This window comes from Euleptes europaea, chromosome 3 (assembly GCF_029931775.1).
Source record: "Euleptes europaea isolate rEulEur1 chromosome 3, rEulEur1.hap1, whole genome shotgun sequence".
Classification (NCBI taxonomy): domain Eukaryota; kingdom Metazoa; phylum Chordata; class Lepidosauria; order Squamata; family Sphaerodactylidae; genus Euleptes; species Euleptes europaea.
The window spans coordinates 88,102,049-88,119,675 of record NC_079314.1 but is presented as its reverse complement, the minus strand read 5'-3'; the positions used below and the strand labels follow the sequence as shown (position 1 = coordinate 88,119,675).

Here is a 17,627-nt window from a genome sequence, read left to right as displayed (position 1 = left end):
ATAAAGGAAGCCACGGACCTCAGTTTGCAAGATCTGAGCAAGGCTGTTAAGGATAGGACACTTTGGAAGACATTGATTCATAAGGCCGCCAAGAGTCGGAAGCAATTTGACAGCACTTAACACACACACACAAACTAAATACAACTTTGAGTTCACTAAACCTCATTATGCTTACTGCCTGAGAGTAAACTAAATATGACAACAATAGACTGGAGAATGGATTCCCACTATTTTTTTTTTCTTGTAAACTGCAGCAGTGTGATACCCTGATCCAGTTTTGGGCTGTGGCACAGGGAGAGTTTTTTGTTGTTTTTTGCCTCCCAGGGGCCAGAAAACCTCTTTGGAGGCAGCGGCACCTCGGCCAGGCCATCCCTGGCCACTGAAGGGCTCAGGAATTAGCCATAGTGGCTGCGATTTGGTTACCAATATTTGAAAGCTGGCAACTGCTGCACTCTATGCTACTCCAGCACATCTTAATTTCTGCCATCTGAGAGGTAGAAAAAATTAAAGTGAAGGTAGAAAACAACTTCTGTAATAAACAAAAGAAAGCATATTATTTATTATTTGGACTGAAAAACTTTAATGCAGTCTATAGGTAGGATCACCATCATGTTTGGAAATCTAGTTAAACTTTATACAACTAAAAAGCCAGACCTTTTAATAATATACTATCATTAAATATTTTACAGCTTATTAATTGCTGCCAAAATTATTTACACTTAAGCAAAAACATATTCTTGAAAATATGTTGTATATATCTATAGTGTTCACAGCTATTATAACTATCTAATTCTGTAGACCGTCTTACATTAAAAAAATTCATACCTTTATTCATTTTGAATAAACCTTGTCTTAAAAAGCATTTCATGCATTCCAAAAGGGAAAAACATTTCATATGCAATTTTTTTTAGTGTTCTCCAAAATTTTCAAATTAATCTATTGGGAGGGGAAATGAAAAAAAGCCGTCATGCTGTTTCAGCCTGTATTTTTAATGTGAGAAAACACTTGTCTTAATAAACATTCCACTCATTCCAAAAGAAAAAAATATTTCAGAGGAGGTTTTTTTCCCTCCAGTGCTCACCCAATTGTCCCAAGTTTTCAATTAGAAAAGTTGAAAACATGAATTGGTAAAAAATGGGGAAAAATTCCTTCCCTTGCAAATTTTTCCAGTTTTTTTCTGGGCCTTCCTTTTCTCAATCTGGACCCAATTCCAATCCCTTGTCAAACTTGTTTTTGAAAGTCAGACTGTCATATTCACCTTAGCCCAAAGACGCCCAAGGGAGTGAGACTCTGTTGAATCTCCTAGAACTCTCAGCTGCTTCTTGATACCACCATCCATAGTATACTTTTGGACTGGTTGACTGAGCTGGGACTTAAGGGGCCAACTGTTCCAACACTACCTGGCAAACTAATTACCCAAGGTCATGCTGGGAGACCACTGTAAGCCTCGTGTCATCTGAAACTTGGGGAATTCACAAGGCTCCAGTCTGTTCCCTATGCTGTCAAAACATCTACATTAAATTGTTGGCAAAGGTTGTCCAGAGATTTAGGTTGAGTTGGCATCAATATGCAGATCATAGTTATATATTTTTCAATATCAACCAAATATCAATATGCAGATCAGATCATATATTTTTCAATATCAACCAAACTCAGGTGTGCTAAAGTGGGGCCTGGAGGCAGTAATGGGCAAGATGAGGGCCAATAAATTGAAGTTCAGTCTGGGTGAGATTGAAGTGCCATTGGGCTGATAATAAGACCAATCAAAATTTGCAGAGACCTCCGGTTTGGGATGGGGTTGCACCCTGACTTAAAGAGAAGGTTTGCAGCTTTGTTAAATCCAGGCTTAGCAACAGAAGATACACAGGACCTTTAGCTAGCTCCACCTGGTTTTCCAGCTGAGGCTTTTCCTTGAGAACTTAATTGTAAGCTGCCTCAAGCAGGACTCTGAAGAGGTGACATAGAAATTTTAGGAATGGATGGATGAAACTGAGCCCCAGCGACTTTGCCATTGTTCTAATTACATCCATGATGGACTACTACAATGTCTCATCATGGAGTTGCCTTTATTTATTATGCATGTAAGTACATTTTTATCCCAGTCTGCTACCGAGGAGCTCAAGGTGGCATACATTTGTCTCCTCCATCTTACCCTCCCACACATGAACATGACCTTATGAGGGCTACTAATAGTTGCTTTTGCTTTTAGGAAAAATATGTGAGAGATCATGATCCCAGATCCCCTCTTATCTCTTGTAACTTGAATCTGGGTTTCTCAGTTTTTTAAAATGTACAACTCCTTTATTGCATTAACAAAACAGAAGCAAGAATTAGTGTGGAAGAGACAAAGTGCTAGAAAGATGGTGACTCTGGCAGCAGTAATCCCAGCTGCCATCTCTTGGCTGGGAGCCCAGGCCTCATCGTGCTGGAACAACATCACAGCAATGCTCATCTGTCTCCTACTGCTGGCCCTACTGCTTGATTATGTGATGTGCAGGAAGAGAAGCAGCCGCTTTCCACCAGGACCCACCCCTCTACCTTTCTTTGGAAATTTGCTGCAGTTAAATCTCAGACAACCACATAGTACTTTCCAAAACGTAAGTAATAGCCAAACCAGGTTTAGATGGCTCGTAGTGTTACAGGATGGTAGGACTTGTCAGGTGTGGGTGCTAAGCTCCTTTGAAACAGCGATAGGAGAAACCACAGCTAAACAGTGCTTCTTATGTAATTCTTCAGCCAAGGTTGCACCTGTATGCAGCAAATGTTTGACCGCTTGTTAAAATATGTTGTTTAGGGATTACATGGGACTAAGGCAAGGGACTATGGCAAGACTAAGCTAAACAGGTTCGACCCTGGCAAGTATTTGGATGGGAAACCTCCAAGGAATACCAGGGATGCAACATGGAGGCAGGCAATGGCAAACCACCTTTGAACATCTCTTGCCTTGAAAACACTACAGGGTCGCCATAAATCAGCTGTAAATTGATGCCCCCAAAATGGCAAGGGACTCTTTTTAACGGTTCTCCAGAAGAGCAATGTATTTTCCTTTGTTTTCTTGCTCTTTGTTTCTTTATTGCAGGTCGCAAAAAAGTATGGACCAGTCTCCTCGCTCCAGGTTGGATGGCAGAGCTATGTCTTACTGAGTGGATACAAGATTATAAAGGAAGCACTGGGACAGAAAGCAGAGGATTTTGCTGACCGGCCATCCGTCCCACTGTTGAGACTAGTGGGTTGTTCAAAAAATAGTGGAGGCAAGTTTTGCTTGTGAGGTGTTGGGAAAGAATATGCATATTCTAGCAATATGATCATGCACTGCTGATCTGAGAAATTGAGGAAACAAGCGAGCGGATATGTGTAAATAAGAGTAGTACCCGAGACTGTATATAACACATTTTTGTAAGCAATACCTTCAGATGGAATGTTACAGAAATCAGTGTTTTTTTCAGCTACAGGTCACTAACATTGATAGTTGCAGACCAGTGGGACAAAAAATATGTTTGTGTTCTTACGATCTGCATAGTTGGTCATTGTGGTCAACAGAACAGCTGTCACTTGTTGGTTATGTGGCTGGCAGAAACTGCAGTTGAAAGTAAGCATTGACCTCCCTAGACCTGAAACTGCTCTGTACTCAAGGAGATAAATGAATAGTAGGCCTGGAACGTCCAAAGAGATTAGCCCACCTCCATCCTTGTAAAAGATCACTAACCAGAATGGGGGGGGGGAATAAATACAGAACATGCTTAACTTCAGAACTTGAAATCCTTCAGGCATACTCATGGCACCATTCAGCAGTGGCTGGAAGGAGCAAAGAAGATTCTGTGTCTCTACCCTGAAAAGCTTGGGGATGGGGAAGAAAACTCTTGAAAAGAAGGTATCTGAAGAAACAAGATATTTATGCTCTGAGTTCAAATCACAAGAAGGTGAATCTCATTCTTGGGGTCACTGGGAAGGCTTAGAAAGTGTGTTTCCTAGAGGAGGGGGCTTACCTCAGTGGTAGATTATCTGTTGTGCAAATAGAAGGTCTCTGATTCAGTCCTTGGCATCCCCAGTTAAAAGGATCAAGAAGGAGGTGGTGTGAAAGACTTCTGCCCAAGACCTTGGAGCATGGCTGCTGGTCTGAGTAGAAAGTACTGATGTTGATGAGCCAGTGGGCTGATTCAGTTTAAGGCAGTTTCATGTGACTTTGCGAGTATTCCACAATGTTATTTTGGCCATGCCAGTAGTACAAGATGTTGGTTCTAATTTTAGTCTTGGCATCAAATATGTTGAGCAAATACTTTTAAAACGGCAAGCATGAGAGGAAGATGGGAACATAAGATAACCGCTGCTGGATCAGACTAATGGTCCTGCAAAGTCCAGAATATTGTTTCCCAGTGGCCAAATGCCCCCCAAGACCCAAAGTGGAGGCACAGAAACTAATACTTCCCCTGTTGTTGCCCCTCCCCCACAAGTAGAATTCAGAGTTTAATTGCCTCTGAACACGGAGCTTCCATTTACCAATTTAATAATTGAAGGGCTTGTCCTATATGAATGACACTACGTAAAGAAGGCCTTGCTTTTGTCTGTTCTGAATTTTCTCTCCAACTTCACCAGATGCCCCCAACACCCTAGGAAAGGCACCAATGATCTCTCTCTGAATTTTCTCCACAGAACACACAATTTTATATTCCTCCTGCACCCCCCAAAATTATATTTTTCAAACAGAAAAGTTCCAAACTCTTTGACCTTTCAGCATAGAAAAGGCGCTCCAACCTTTTGAATATTTCCATTGTTTTCTGCATGCACTTTTACCAGCTCTTTAATATGCTTTTCGAAGGTCTAGTGTAAAGAACTGTACATAGTATTCCAAATGTGAACATAGTATTAACATACTGTCCATCTTATTTAGAATTCCTTTCCTGATAATCTATAACATGGAATATACCTCTTTCTCTCTTGCCAAATGCTAATAGCTATCAAATCTCATATAGACTGGAGGATGGTTAAAGCTCCAGAAGCAGTAGAAGGGAATAAATGGGAAAATAGGGGAGACTGCAAGTGTCTGTACTGAGCAAACTGCTCAGTTTTGTTGTGCTTTGAAATGATTTGTAGTCAGATGAAATATCAAGGTAGCACAGATGCTAAACAGCATTATTTAGAGGATCAAAAATCCCAATTTGACAACAAAATGCTTTAATTTAAGCCAAATATTTCCAAACTGCTAAATCCCGTCCATTTCTGAAGCTTATAAGTATTTTTCAGAACAACCTTATATTTGCACAGAGATTATCTCCTAATACTTAACTACTGAGGAAACATTCTGAGTCACCAACATAATGAATGAGCTGGAGCATTAGGAGTGAAAGCTACTTTATAAACACCCAAAGCCTGATTATAAGGTGTCAAAATCAGGGCTGGGCCAACGATTTGGGCTGTGCAAGGCAAATGACTTCACACACATGCACATACACCAGCACCCTAGAGAAACCACCACTGTTGCCTTCCTCTACTTCTCCCCCCACCCACTGCATTGCAAGGAAGCTGCCCCCACTCACGCACCCCTCACTGGGGCCAGGGCTGTGGCTTGCCACAGTGCTACACCTCCCAACAGGGGCAGATTGGGAGGCAAAAGCAGCCCTGGAAAAGGGCCCTGCCCTCCCCAGCGCACCCATAGGGGGAGGGTAGGAGGGAAAAGTCCCACCTCCATTCTCCCAGTGGAGAGAGGGAGGGAAGAAGCAGGCTCACAGCATGCTGCCCACTGGGGCAGGGGCTGCCACTTGCCATGACAGATGCCAACTCTGTGACCAGGGTAGCAGCAGGGCTGGTTTTGGCAACCCTCCACCTCTAGCACCCCAGGCAATAGCCTAGGTTAGGTCCCTCTTCGCCACCGGGAGAAGGTTTTTGGGGCGTAGCCTGAGGAGGGTGGGGCTTAGGGAGGGACTTCAATGCCATAGAGTCCAATTGCCAAAGCGGCCATTTTCTCCAGGTGAAATGATCTCTGTCGGCTGGAGATCAGTTATAATAGCAGGAGATCTCCAGCTAGTACCTGGAAGTTGGCAACCCTAGCCTAGGTACACCTAATGGACTGGCCCTGCCCTGGTTAATATTAGTGTCAAATTTTACTGTTGACATTTGTCTGTCAGTTAAACATGTTCAGCAGATAGGATTTCAGGCCAAAGGTTAAAAAAGAAGAAGCTAGAATTGCCTGACTTCTAGCTTAACTAGAACCATCTCCCAATTCACCTAATTCCCTGATTTTTTACTTGCCTATTTAGAATTCTTAATGAGAGGCTTGCTATATATGAAGACATAACTCTAATACCTTTGTTGTTTTATCTTGTATAGGATTGCCCTTTAACCCACAAAATCTTGTAAACAACGCAGTTGCCAATATTATCTGCATCCTAACACTCGGTGACCGATTTGAATACAGTGATAAAACATTTCTGAAGCTAATGCATTTGTCTGAAGAACTTATGAAGGCATTAAGTGGAACCCTGCCCCAGGTATTGTTATGACACCAGGTAATAAAGAATAGCCCTGACCTGGATGGCCCAGGCTAGCCTGATTTTGTCAGATTTCAGAAGCTAAGCAGGGTCAGCCCTGGTTAGTATTTGGATGGGAGACCACCAAGGAATACCAGGGTTGTTGTGCAGAGGAAGGCACTGGCAAACCACCCCTGCTACTCTCTTGCCATGAAAACCCCAAAAAGTGGTCGCCATAAGTCGGCTGTGACTTGAAGGTACTTTACACACACACTATAAAGAATAAGGGAGGCAACCTAAATATCAGTCTGATTTGAGGTTAGAAGGCCAGGGTTGAATCTGGTGAAAAAGCAAATTGCTACTCAGAGCTTTCTCCTCTTTTCCTCTAATGAAGAGATAACTGGAAATTCTCCAGATGTTCTTTGGATTTCTAGATAGATGTCGTTGATTATATCAGTAATCGTCTGGGGACTTTGGGTTATTAACAGGGTCAGTTCATTTATTTGATAGAACAGTAGCAGAACGGCTAAAAATGACCGCTTCAACAACTTTGTAACAGGCTGTCCAGTCCACCAATTAGGATCCTCCTCACAAACCCTCATCACTGTGCAGAAGTGAAGTGGGTAGTGACTGGAGACAGGGCTTTTTCTGTAATGGCACTTTGCCTATGGAATGTTCTCTCCCTTGAAGCTCACCCGGCACCTAACATACTTTCTTTAAGGCACCTGTAACCGATGGGTCTCATTCTGGCCCAGTCCGATGGGTAGCACCCACCAGCATGGAGGGTTTCAGCAGGCTGAGGCTGGGGGGACCTTCCATCCCTGGAACAGCAACACTGGTACATGAGGATGCTTGCCAACACTCTTTATTTTCAGGGTAGTTTCCTCACTTCCAGTTCCCAGACACCTTGGTTCCCTCATCTTTCTGCATGCCTGCAAAATGCCTGCTGGCCCTCAGTCCTTACTCCTCCATCTCTGCGCCTTCCTCCCAGCTCCTCACTACTGCCATTCTTAAATCAACCCCCACTAGCTGCCTTCCATCTGGGAGCTGGGGGAGAGACCTGGATCCGCATCTTTCTCTTCATCTCCTCTGACCTATAGGAATGCCTTTTCCCAATAAGGCTGCCCCTGCGACAATACCCAACCACGACCCAACTGGTGACCTTCCAGCCTGACCCACGTGGTAGGTCTAATGGAGCTTCCCCTGTCCCCCAGTGTCCAGGTTGCTCCACCCAACCCCAAGTGCCACGACACCACTCTAAAACATTTCTTTTTACCCAAACTTTTATCTAACTGCTTTGAATTTTTTTACATTGGTTTTACCATCTGCTTCTAGCCTGAGTACTGTTTTACAAAGATAATTGTAAGCAGCTAAACATTTTGGGTTTTTTAATAACTTTTTTTTATTTTTGCGAAAAGAAAAAGAGAAGAGCAGGGGAAAGCAGCTAAACGTTTTGTGTTGATTTCATGTTCTGTCTGTTTTTAATAGCTTGTTAATTTAAATTGTTTTATGCTGCTTTTCTTTTATTACATTTTATTTTGTGAGCTGTCTTGAGCAGGTATCTGGAAAGGTAATATATACATTTTCTTAATTAATTTAAAGTACAGCAATATATGCCCTGACCTGGATGGCCCAGACTAGCCTGATCTCGTCAGATCTCAGAAGCTAAGCAGTGTCAGCCCTGGTTAGTATTTGGATGGGAGACCACCAAGGAATACCAGGATTGTTGTGCAGACGAAGGCACTGGCAAACCACCTCTGTTAGTCTCTTGCCATGAAAACCTCAAAAAGGGGTCGCCATAAGTTGGCTGCAACTTGACGACACTTTACACACACACACACACACACACACAGTAGTATATAGATCATCAATCCAAGGGTCGGCAAACTGATTAGTCAAAAGAGCCAAATACCAACCGTACAACGATTGAGATTTTTTTTGAGAGCCAAATTTCTTAAACTTAAACTATATAGGTAGGTACACTGTTTATTAACTTAATAAACTTTAATTAAAGTTTTAAGTCATAATTAAACTATAGGTACACTGAATAAAACTTGATATCATTCTTAATAGTGATCTTATTTATTGATAAAAATTAAATTGTAAGTCCCTGCCATTTCCCCCTCCCCGTCCGGAGTCCTCGTCTGGAGGCCTGGTCTACCGCCATAAAAGCCTATTGGTAGACCTGGCCTCTGGCTGAGTCCCATTGGGAGGCCAGGTCTACCCATTGGCTTTCTTGGCAGTAGACCTGGCCTCCGGAGGTCCATAGAAGCCAATTGGTAGACCTGGCCTCTGAAGGGGGACTTTTCCCCCTTCTCGAAGTCCAGGTCTACCGCCAAGAAAGCCAGTGGGTAGACATGGCCTCCCAATGGGACTCAGCCGGAGGCCAGGTCTACCAAAGGAAGCCCGCCCCACCCAACAGCTGATAGGGGGGCAGGAACCACTGAGCCGCCCGCCTAGCAATCGTGCGGCTAGAGGGGAGGGGAGGCTTTAGCCTCCCAACCATTGAGGGCAAGGGAAAGGGGCACCCGGCCATTCTCCACGGCGGGGGGGGGGGGAGAGACAGCGCCCCCCCCCCTCTCTCTCTCTCAGGCGTGCCGGCTCCGCAGCCCGGCTGCTGGCGCAAGCGGGTGCAAGAGCAGGGGTTCCAAACCAAGTTCGGAGAGCCACACTCAATGGGCCAAAGAGCCGCATGCAGCTCAGGAGCCGCAGTTTGCAGACCCCTGGGATAAGGGATGCCTTTTAATGAACATATTTCTAAATTGAGATACAGCATCTAGAACAGGTAATATCTTCAGTTCCTCGATTACCAAATGAGAGAAATAGGGAAGAGCTTGGATGAATTTGGGTCAGAAAGTGCTCAATATCAGTGTCTGAAAAGGTAGTGAGTTGGGAGCATTCGATCATAACAGTTTCACTGCTAGGGAAATAGCTGATAAATATTACCCTTACTAAGCATTTTTTCTTCTTTGATTGCTGATATACTAGATGATGGCCATAGCGCCCTGGTTGTCTTATCTGCCGGGACCTCACCATAAACTTACAAGCTTCAGTAATGATGTTAGTGCCATACTAAGAGAGATTGTGAATGATCATAAGAACACCAGAGATCCCACCTTCACAAGAGATTTGATTGATGCATTTCTGGAGGAGATGGAAAAGGTAGGAACAAATCTATGGGCACAGTTTTTCCCCCCCCCCCTACATATTCATTTCAATTTGGATCTCAGCTTATTAGTGGTAGAAGAACGACCACCTATACTAGGGCCAACCGACACAAGACATTTTTAACGAGTTCGATGTGGCTTCCTGGGCAGAATTCAGAAAGGTGTTGAGGTTCAGAATTTAAATCAGATTTTTCAAGGGGACTTTTCAGAATTCTTAGGAGGCTATCGTAGATTCAGGCAAGTACAGCCTGTACAATGGCCTTCCACTGGCCTGGGAAATGGCTTCAGGTTTCAGCATGGCTAGATGACAATACTGGCCTTTGTTAACACAACAGGTATCAGCAAAGAAAGTCAACAATCAATTTCCCTGAGCAGAGTGGGAAGGCTGTCCCGTCTTTCTCATCATCCTTGCCAGAAATAGTAGTAGCAATGTTGGTCGTTGAATCAGACATATGCAAATGCATAAGTGGTCTGCATAATATCCTTTGTACTATCTGACTCCACCTTGTACCTAGTGACAGTAAGAACCAATTTCTTTACCTCTTGCCTTTTTTTAGCTGAGGTTACTTGCAGGTTACTGCTAATGAAGTACATTCATCGCACAGTCACAGGTTAGCTCCCAAACCTAACATAATGTTGATTATTGGCACATAAATTGCCAACTTTTAATTTCCTTCAGGTCAAAGGAAATCCAGACAGCAGTTTTAATGAGCAGAATCTCATTAAAATTGTTCATGAGTGGTTGACAGCAGGCACCGAAACTACTTCTTCCACCATACTCTGGGGGCTGCTGAAAATGGTCCTTCATCCTGAGATTCAGAGTAAGTGATGAACATCAGGGGAAATGTAGATATGCTTCAGATTCAAGTCCAGTGGCATCTTAAAGACCAACCAAATTTTCGGGTTATAAGCTTTCGAGAGTCAAAGCTCCCTTCGTTGTCAGATTCCAGTTTGAATTTTTAAATTTGAGAAGCACAAATTTAAGGCACCTTGCATAAAAAATAATGATATTTATTTATTTAAAACATTTTTTAGCAGCCTTGCTACTTTGTAGAACTCAAGGCGGCTTACAATGTAAATAAAACAACAATTTAAAAAGAGACTGAAACCGAAACTTATTTCATGTGCTCCAACATTGGATGCTCACATCTCCCGTCATGCCATTTATTTATGTTAAGTATATTAACTAAATAAATGCCATTATCCATACAGCCCTCCCAACTGCAGACAGTTAGATAGCTGGGCACCTTCCTGTGTCCCCACCCCACTCCAAGTCTTTTTATTGCACAAAGGAAGAGAGGATGGGGATAGGTACAACAGCCGTGAATTAGAAAGGCTTGGGAAAGCTGGCAGCTGCTACACTAGTCTCATCTCTGTTTAGGCAAAGAGAAATGGCAGATTATCATCTAACACTAAAAGGTTCTCTCCCTCTCACTCAACCTAGATACTCCTTGGGATGGAGGCCATCTGTGGGGGGCAATTTCTATTAGCAGAAAGATGTGCAAGAGAAAGTGTTCAACCCCCATCACCTGTCCCCCAATCCAGAAGTGCCATCTTCCCAATCCAATCCCCCCCCCAAAAGTTATTCTTTAATGTAAAAAAAAAACATTAGGGAATCTGATCATCAGTCTTTTATTTAAAGAACAATTGAGCTATTAAAAAATATCATTTGGACCTTTTTTGAAATAAAGGTAGTATACTTAAGCAATTAATTAATTACTATTTCAGAAAGAGTCCATGAAGAAATTGAGAAAGTTCTTGGCAAGGACAAAGCACCCATGATGGAGGATCAAGCAAACCTGCCATATACTAATGCTGTCATCCATGAAATCCAGCGCTGTGCTGATATTGCACCTTTGGCATTTCCTTATATAACACACCAAGATACTGAAATTGACAAATTTGTCATCCCTAAGGTACAGTCCCTTCAAAACACACTTTTCAGAAATAAAATGAGAGTTGCCAAGTCACATAAAAGTCTTGGTTTGAGGGTGATCATGATTCTTAGTTAGCGCCAATAGGTTCAGCTTAACTCAAAATTACATAGCAAAATACTATGGGTGCCTGGGATAAAATGTTCGTGATGGACGGACAGAAAAGGGCACTGCATCCCCCCTCCAAATCCACCACCTCAGCTGGCCTTATAGAAAAGCTACCCTTGCTAAATGCAGCCTGACTTAAGTTGTCACACTGCAGAAAACTGTAAGAACAGAGAACATCTTAGGGCAAGGCCCCAGTATACCATCCTAGAAGCATTTTACTTTCTATGGGGCCAAGTACAATGGCACAACTTTATATGTCTGCAGTTACTTTCTCCATGGAAGTGCATCCATCAGGTGCCGTTGCACGATGGATTCACTGCCCTTTGCAAATCTTAAAGCACCACTGTCACTATACAACACTCTGAGCTATGCATTTATTGTAATAAATAAGATGTCCAAAACCCATTACAGATGCAGGAGAAAACTCAATCTATCCTTTTCAGAATTTACTTCTCATACTTTGAACTTTTTTCTGTTAATTTTAGTTTCTCTTCTTACAAATATTGAAAATTCAGGCCACAAATCGAACACTTGCCCCAAGAGATTTCTAACATGACTGTTCAGACAGATTCTACAGAGCACAAGATTTAAAACGAAAAAAACTTGCTCTGTACCAGCCTTAAATCAGAGAATTTACTCTGTACCTACCTGAAAGTACAGAAACTGGCCATCTTTATGGGGAAAGATCTTTATGGGAAAAGACTATCTGGATAGGAATAAATAAAAAATAAGCAAATATATTCCTTGTGTCTCCCTGCCCAAATTGATTCCCTCCTTTTCTCCGCCCCCTTTTCTTTCCCTCTTCTCTGTATCCTTTACTAACCTTCTCCTGCTTCTTTGTATAGTGGTTTTACTTGGGAGGATGAAGACATTTTCTGCCTGAAGAAGTAGCATTGCCAGGTCCCCCTGGCCGTCAGCAGTGGATGGGACGGTAGCATTGCCCAGATCCAGGTTAGGAAACGCCTGAGACTTGGGGATGGAGTCTGGGGAGGATAGGAACCTCAGTGGGGTATGATGCCATAGAGCCCATCCCCCAAAGCTTCTATTTTCTCCAGGGAAACTGATCTCTGTGGTCTGAAGATGAGATGTAAGTCTGGGGGATCCACAGGTCCCACCTGAAGGCTGGCTAGGTTCCCAACCTCCAGGTAGTAGCTGGAGATCTCCTATTACAACTGTTCTCCAGTCGATAATATCAGTTTACCTGGAGAAAATGGCCGCTTTGGCCATTGGACTCTATGGCATTGAAGTCCCTCCCCTCCCCAAACCCCACCCTCCTCGGGCTCTGTACCTAAAACCTCCTGCCGGTTGCCAAGAGGAACCTGGCAACCCTAAGGCTGGCTTCCCTGTGTAGAGGCAGGAGTGGAATTTTCTGCTACAGGGCCTACTCTGCTTGTCTCTATCGTTGTGCCTGCCAACAACATTCTTGACTCTAGTGTAGATTGTCTCCCCTATAGCCATGCTTTGGACAGAGTTTCAAAGTAGATCAATCCATTTACATCTATAAACACCCCTGGTGGTAAGTCACTATGCTCAATACTACTGCTGACCTATAGGTAAGTGTGATAAGATTATTGGGTATATTTGGTCAATGTAGCAGGGTTTTGCCAAGTCATGGAAGTGTGATATTGAGTTCAGTGAATCAATCCTCCCAAGCAGTAAATTGCAAAAAAGTAAAATGTACATTTATTCAAGTAGATTCTGTTCATATTTAAGTTCCAATTGATAGGAGGATAGAAAGCTAATCTAAAGAGTACACTTCCCTAACACAAATGGCCAGCTGTTCTGGCATCCCGTGTGTGCAAGTATGAGATATTTGTTTCTACAGGAGAGACCTGCAGAAACGTCTGTCTCCACTGCAGTCCATGTGGAAAGTGTGAGAGAACAATGGCTACTGAGGGAGGAGGGGTCAGAAGGAAGCTCCCAGGTTCAGACAAAGAGAGGAACATGCCATTCAAGAGATAACACTTATACATTGGGGGGTGATTCAGCACCCCTCAATGTCCAGGCAGGCTGAGTCACTCACTCCAATAAGGATTCACCTGTAATTGTCGTATATTCAGAAATATTGTAAGTGTAAATTCAGACGTACACAATCCTGTGATTCTTACAGTTAGAAAGTTGTTCTCTGGAAATTAGATTCTTGAAAACCAGCAGAACGTTCTAACCTGTTTGTTTCCACACCATGCTAGGAGACCATAGTCTTCAATCACTTGTCTTCTGTGCTGAAGGATGAAACCATGTGGGAAAAGCCATACAAGTTTTACCCTGAGCACTTTTTGGATTCAAAGGGACAGTTTGTCAAGCAAGAGGCCTTCCTGCCTTTCTCTGCAGGTAAGCCCATATGGGAGGAAGATGGTTTGGTAATGGGATGTACAGAGAAAGGTAGGCGTTGTTTCCTTTTCTCTTTCCCCAACAGTTAGTTACCCATTTTCATAGTCATTCACTTTGAAGAGGAGAGAGCACTACAGACTCCTAATAGCATTTTTAAATATTTAAAAATTGTTATAGCTACAAGGTTTACAAGCAACTTCTACTTGTCATGAGCATATTGTTTTGAGAACAAGTAGACAGTGAAGACCAGTCTCAAAGGAGATTTTTTCTATGCCCTGCTGTACACATCACAACAAGATCTTCATGTTTGTTGGGCAACAACACATAACACAACAACATGATGTAGAGTATCTGCCATGGAAGCTTCCTGGGTGATTTGGGGCCAGTCATTCTCTCTCAGCCTCATCTACCTCACAGGATTGTTGTGAGAGTAAACATGGAAGAGAGAATGATGTCAGCTGCTTTGGATCCTCATTAGGGAGAATGTTGGGGTATAAAGGAGATAAATAAACAAACACATGGAGTTTGAAGCAGATGCTCAATGAGAGCTTTGTGCCTCCCGGACTCATGTGGGCCCTTTTCTATGTGTGAATGGGATGTATGCACAGAAGCAGCTGTAACCTTTCTAGCACATGCTGTTTTCTCCTCCTCCTTAAACCACCCCTTGGGACAGCTATTGGCACCATTTGAGGAATCATATTCCATATGTGGCTGCATTTAAGTTTGCAATGGAGCCAACAGCTGTGACATTATCCCAATAGTGGCAGTGTCTGTATTTGGAAGATGGGCTTGGGGGGAAAGGAGTTATTTTATAATTTTTAAACAATTAATTTGGTTTAACCAAGGCCAATTCCAGATGGAGACAGAGAAGAGTTTGCTATCATTTATATGGACAGTAAGAAAATCAGAGACAGCCACGCAGGGACCGAGAGTTAGATTCTAAGCTCTCCCTTCTCCTGCTCTTATACACAAACTGTTCTTCTTCCCTTTCCTCCAGGTCGACATGCCTGCCCTGGAGAATCACTGGCTAGAATGGAGCTCTTCATCTTCTTCACCAGCCTCCTGCAGCATTTCACTTTCCACATTCCTGAGAACCATCCCAGACCCAAAGAAGACAGGGTCTTTGCTCTTACAGTCGCTCCACTCCCTTTCGATATCTGTGCCATCCCCAGATAATATCTCAGGTATCTGCTGCTCAGTCTGTGATGGCCTAAAAGTTGCAACTTGCCAGCATAAAATTTGTGGAAATGTGTTGTATTACATTTATTCTTGTGTTTCTCTGCTGTGGAAACAATGTTCCTGTGAATAAAACAGAACTGGAAACAAACACCAGAAAATGTCTCACTCAGAGTGTCTATAGCTGCAATAAAGAGGATGCTTCACTTGTGTGTGGATTTCTCCATCTTGTGAGGCGAGGCCCTGGGGCCTGATGGGTTCTCGCCAGTTTGCCCAGGCTGGGAAATTTGCCTGGCTGGTCAGTAGGGTTGCCAACTGCCAGGTAGTAGCAGGAGATCTCCTGCTAATTCAACTGATCTCCAGCCGATAGAGATCAGATCACCTGGAGAAAAATGGCTGCTTTGGCAATTGAACTCTATGGCATTGAAGCCCCTCCCCTCCCCAAACTCCGCCCTCTGCAGGCTCTGCCCCAAAAATCTCCTACCGGTGGCAAAGAGGGACCTGGTAACCCTACTGGTCAGTCTCAGGTCCTAGTTACAGAGAGCAGGGGTTTAGCAATACGCAGTTCCTCCTTTGCCTCCTTATAGATCTGCTCCCAAAGAGATTCAAAAACTGTGAGGAAATCCTTCGTGCTCTAGGCCTGCTGGAGCTGAAGTACACTCAAGCAGGCCCCTTAGTTCCCACTCATCCCCATGGTTCTCGAGAGTCATCTGAGCTTCTGGCTAATCGTGGCATTTGGAGATGCTTCCAAATTTCTAATCAACATTCTCCTTAGACAGAGCCATTCCAGTCCACATAGTTGCTGTCACAGAATGGCGCGGTTCAGCTTTTCAGTTTTAATTTGATTATGTTATGGAGCTGGTTGTCTGAATGCAAACTGAACTCTCAGCAATTAACTGCCTCTTTGTGCTCTCTTTTTTGCATACAAATCTCCTTCACAGTCCACTACAGCCTCCAATGACAATGTATTCATGTTGTTTTTAGCATCTGGAATCTGCTTTAGAGAGTCAGATCTTATCCCATGATAAGATCCCATGATATCCCAGATCTTATCCCATGTTCTTTCTTATCCCATGCGTTTTCTCTTTGAAATAATCATTGTTAGTGTCTTTCAAATTTGCTTCCTTTTAAATTCCAGATGTGGATTTTCCACTGCTTCAACCACCACTCCAATTTTTGTATTTATATTTGGGTGAGAGGTAACATATTATTTTAAGAGATTATGAAAAACAAACGATTCACCCACGTATCATCACTGGGTTCTTTAGCAGGTAGGTGGAGGACATGTGAAGTAGGGATGCACACTTTAATCTACCAATTAAAACAATTTAAAATCAATTTAATCAGCCAAGGATGTGAAGATAAACTAGATGAAAATCTCAACATTGTCTACAAAATATAGAGATGTGGTGCTCTGTTCTTACAACAAGGTATATTATAAAAGGATGAGGTCGTTTAAAGCACATCACAGTTTTATACGGTCCTGGAATGTGAATGCCAAAATCTAAAAGCTTGTTAGAGATGGGAATTATCAAAAGGATTTCATACCTAGAGTTTTGTAAGAGATGAAGGAGCATGGGTTGCAACACATTTAGGAGAAGATTATTCTTTCCCAGATGTTATGTAAACAATGGGTTACATTGCATGTACGACCAAAAGGGTGTGTGTTTTCGGTAATGAATACAACTAACAAACTTAAAAGATAAAATCACAACTGATGAATCTGTAGGAACCTTGTCAGCACCCAGCCATGGCAAGTTAACAATGGCCCCACACCAGGCAGCAGTAGACACAGCCAACCAGCACATGCTGACATAGCCACTCCCCTTGTATCAGCCTGCCATCTAACACATGCAGACAATAACAAGGGAGGAAAGAAAGGAAACACATCACTATCCACTGTAGGGATGACTAAAACAAGACTAGTAGGAGCCCTAGAATAAAACAGGCCAGAGGGCTGGGGGCTGGGGGGGAATAGGCCACACAACTTTTGCATGCCAATGGCTACCCAATTTAAGCACCTGGAAAAAGAGCTCATGCCCAAACAGCATGCTACCATCAATAAACAATTCATCTCAGAGCTTGCAAAACAGCTACAAGAATAATTGAAATAGGGTTGCCAACCTCCAGGTAGTAGCTGGAGATCACCCGCTATTGTAACTGCTCTCCCGCTGATAGAGATAAGTTCACCTGCAGAAAATGGCCACTTTGGCAGTTGGACTCTATGGCATTGAATTCCCTGCCCTCCCCAAAACCCACCCTCTTCTGGCTCCACCCCTAAAATCTCCAGGTATTTCCAAACCCGGAGCTGGCAACCCTAAGCTGAAAACAGAACCATGAGGGCCTTCTGAGCTTTGAAAATTGCTGCAGAACATTTGGTTCTGTGGAGTCAAAGGACAAAAACCTTGTAGTACCTTATAATTCCCTGGCTACCCACATTATTCCCT

General features: G+C 43.1%; 1 protein-coding gene across 1 annotated transcript; it reads left to right on the top strand.

Moving 5' to 3' along the window:
- The first annotated feature begins 2,360 nt into the window (after window positions 1-2,360).
- On the top strand, window positions 2,361-15,180 carry LOC130474233 (cytochrome P450 2D6-like). The gene is made up of 9 exons (XM_056845769.1): window positions 2,361-2,597; window positions 3,080-3,251; window positions 3,768-3,920; window positions 6,325-6,485; window positions 9,453-9,626; window positions 10,311-10,452; window positions 11,360-11,547; window positions 13,863-14,004; window positions 15,002-15,180. The coding sequence occupies exons 1-9, from the start codon at window positions 2,361-2,363 to the stop codon at window positions 15,178-15,180; spliced, it is 1,548 nt and encodes a 515-aa protein (XP_056701747.1).
- Window positions 15,181-17,627: the final 2,447 nt, after the last annotated feature.